This window comes from Salvia splendens, chromosome 18 (genome assembly GCF_004379255.2).
Source record: "Salvia splendens isolate huo1 chromosome 18, SspV2, whole genome shotgun sequence".
Classification (NCBI taxonomy): Eukaryota; Viridiplantae; Streptophyta; class Magnoliopsida; order Lamiales; family Lamiaceae; genus Salvia; species Salvia splendens.
The window spans coordinates 7,768,504-7,771,534 of NC_056049.1; the positions used below are offsets into that span (position 1 = coordinate 7,768,504).

Below are 3,031 nucleotides of genomic sequence, written 5' to 3' on the forward strand. Positions count from 1 at the left end.
CGCGTATATATAGTGTTTTCGAAAAACAAAAAAAAAATTTAAATCCGACGCCGGTTTGGCGCCGATCCGGGACGCACAATGGCGCCCGTGAGGATCGGCGTCTGAACCGGCGTCAGCGCGGGAATCGGCATGGCGACGCCGATTTTGACGCCGATTTCGCCGATGCCGGTTCCAATGGTTCGGCGTCAAACCGGCGTCGGCGAAAAATCGGCGTCGCGGTGGTGACGCCGGTTATTGGAGATGCTCGTAGAACGAAATTTAAAGCTTATTACTAAAACTTTCAAAACTGCATATAACACTGCGCATTTTGAACTGTAACGAATTCGAAACAACAGCTGGTTTGAATTCAGCTTATCAAATTAAACCGATGTTTGCAATTTATACATCACCTTCTTCCACTAATAAATATCTTATTTAGTCATTTTCACCCATCCACCAATAAATGTTTCATTTACTTTTTTCTACTTTTGGTAATGGAACTCACGTTCTACTAACTATATAACTCACTCCCGGATCACATATTAATGTAAAACTAATATTTTCTCCCTCCGTCCGCCATTAGAAGTCTCATTTCTTGACGGCACAAGTTTTAAGAAGTGTTAAGAGAAATGGATGGAAAAAAAGTTAGTGGAATATGAGTCACACTTGAATATATTAGTTTTAAATGAAATGTGAGTGAAATGAGATAGTGGAATGTGGGACTCTATTAACATTTATGGTAAAAGTGAACCGGAACTCTTATTCGCGGACGGACTAAAATGGAAAAACGAGACTCCTATTCGTGGACGGATGAAGTATATAAAAGTAAGACTTCATTATCATTTTTCACTCACTCTTTACTATATTTTTTAAAACCCGTGTCCGGTCAAAATTGACTTTGTATTAGTGGACCGGAGGAGGAAGTACTAATTAAGCAAGCTGCGTTTAATAGTCACAATATCTTTAACACATGATTAACTTATGCTCCAACAAATGAGACTCATTTTTCAACATAGCCATTAGAATCTATGTTCCGGCAGTTGGATCAATCAAAATACCCCTAACCGCTAACTTAATTAATACTAAACCGGTTTATTAGCTCGTAAATTAAAATCGATCCTAGATTCTCTCAGCAAATATTAGAATAAATAAAATAGTAAAAAAAAATGTAGTCAACCTTCAACCAAATCGAAGCCATGCTTAACTGAGTTAGAAGCTAAGTAGGCGTTTGGTGATAATTAGATTCAACCGCTCAATTATGAGAAAGCTGGAAACCGCGTTTTCCCTTTCCCCTTCCTCCATTCCTTCGTCTCCATTTAAATTCGCACCCACCATCACTCCCACTCCCACTCCCAACAAAATGGCTTCCTCCTCACACAGTCACACCCTCCTCCTCCTCCTCCTGCTTTCCCTCTTCCACCTCTCTCTCCAAAAAAAGCCCCTCTCCCTCTCCTTCCCCCTCACCTCCTCCCCCATCTCCAAATCCCTTCAATCATCCGCCCAATTGCAAACCTCCTCAGAATCGCCGCCGTTCCCCTACACCTACAAATCCACTTTCCGTTACTCCATGGCCCTGATCATCTCCCTCCCAATCGGCACCCCGGCGCAGTCCCAGCAGATGGTGGTCGACACCGGCAGCCAGCTCTCCTGGATCCAATGCCGCCGCCGCAAAGCTCCTCCCTCTTTTGATCCTTCTCTTTCTTCCTCCTTCTCCCTCCTCCCCTGCACCCACCCAATCTGCAAGCCGAGAATCCCGGACTTCACCCTCCCGACCACGTGCGACCAGAACCGCCTCTGCCACTACTCCTACTTCTACGCCGACGGCACCCTCGCCGAGGGCAATCTCGTCCGCGAAAAAATCGCCCTTTCCCCCTCCCGCTCCACCCCTCCCCTCATCCTCGGCTGCGCCGCCGCCTCCGCCCCCGACGCTGAGGGTATCCTCGGCATCAACCGGGGCCGCCTCTCCTTCGTCTCCCAAGCCAAAATCCCCTCCTTCTCCTACTGCATCCCTCGATCCTCCCGCAACATTTCAAACCCCACCGGAATGTTCTACCTCGGTCACAACCCCAATTCTAGAACCTTCCGCTACATCAATCTGTTGACTTTCCCTGAGGGTCAACGCATGCCGAATCTCGACCCGCTCGCCTACACCGTCCCGATGTCCGGGATCCGCTTCGGGAGGCGGAGGCTCAACGTCTCCGCCTCCGCCTTCCGCCCCGACTCGGGCGGGTCGGGGCAGACGATGATCGACTCGGGCACGCAGTACACTTTCCTAGTGGAAGCGGCCTACCAGGTGGTCAAACAACACGTGGCGGCAGCGGTGGGGCCCAGGCTGAAGAGGGACTACGTGTACCAAGGAGCGCTGGACATGTGCTTCGACGGGAACGCGATCGAGATCGGACGGCTGATTGGCGAGATGGCGTTTCAGTTTGACGGAGCAGTGGAGATCAGCATCGGAAGGGATCGGATCCTGGATCACGTCGGGGGTGGGGTCCACTGCGTTGCGATAGGGCGGTCGGAGGCGCTGGGGGTTGCGAGTAATATTATTGGCAACTTTCATCAGCGGAATTTGTGGGTCGAATTTGATTTGGTCCGTCGACGGGTCGGGTTTGGAGTTGCGGAGTGTAGTAAAGCTGTATAATTTTTTTATTTTTTATTTTTGTAGTAGGGTAGTACTATAGTTTTTTATTTTAGCAAATAGTTCTGGGAGAGCCTAGCTGTTCTAAATTATTTTATTTCATTTACGTATTATAAGGGGGCATGTTACTTTTTTATGTGGCTAGTTTAGACAATACTATGAATATTTTACTACTATGACATTTTTGTTTTGTACACAATGATGTTTAGATTATCATCACAGCTTAAATTTTGTTTTCATATCTACCGGAAAAAAAAGTAACATTTTTTAAGGATAATTGTTTAACAAGTTGATTCATATAAGGAGAGATTAAGATTAGTCAACAAATCATTGCATATTAATATGTTATTTATCACATACTTCTTCAACAGCATAGAATAAATTTCCACATGAGAGTGCATCATCAGTCACTAC

The 3,031-nt window shown here is 46.3% G+C and overlaps 1 protein-coding gene across 1 annotated transcript; it reads left to right on the plus strand.

Annotated features, from left to right (window-relative positions):
* Positions 1-1,279: 1,279 nt before the first annotated feature.
* Positions 1,280-2,793, plus strand: LOC121777285 (aspartic proteinase PCS1-like). Its single transcript, XM_042174480.1, has one exon. The coding sequence runs from the start codon at positions 1,340-1,342 to the stop codon at positions 2,618-2,620; it is 1,281 nt and encodes a 426-aa protein (XP_042030414.1). The 5' UTR covers positions 1,280-1,339; the 3' UTR covers positions 2,621-2,793.
* The last annotated feature ends 238 nt before the right edge of the window (positions 2,794-3,031 follow it).

What these genes read in the sequence shown, in the direction of transcription:
- LOC121777285 (XM_042174480.1), top strand. Translation starts at nt 1,340, where the DNA reads ATGGCTTCCTCCTCACACAGTCACACCCTCCTCCTCCTCCTCCTGCTT.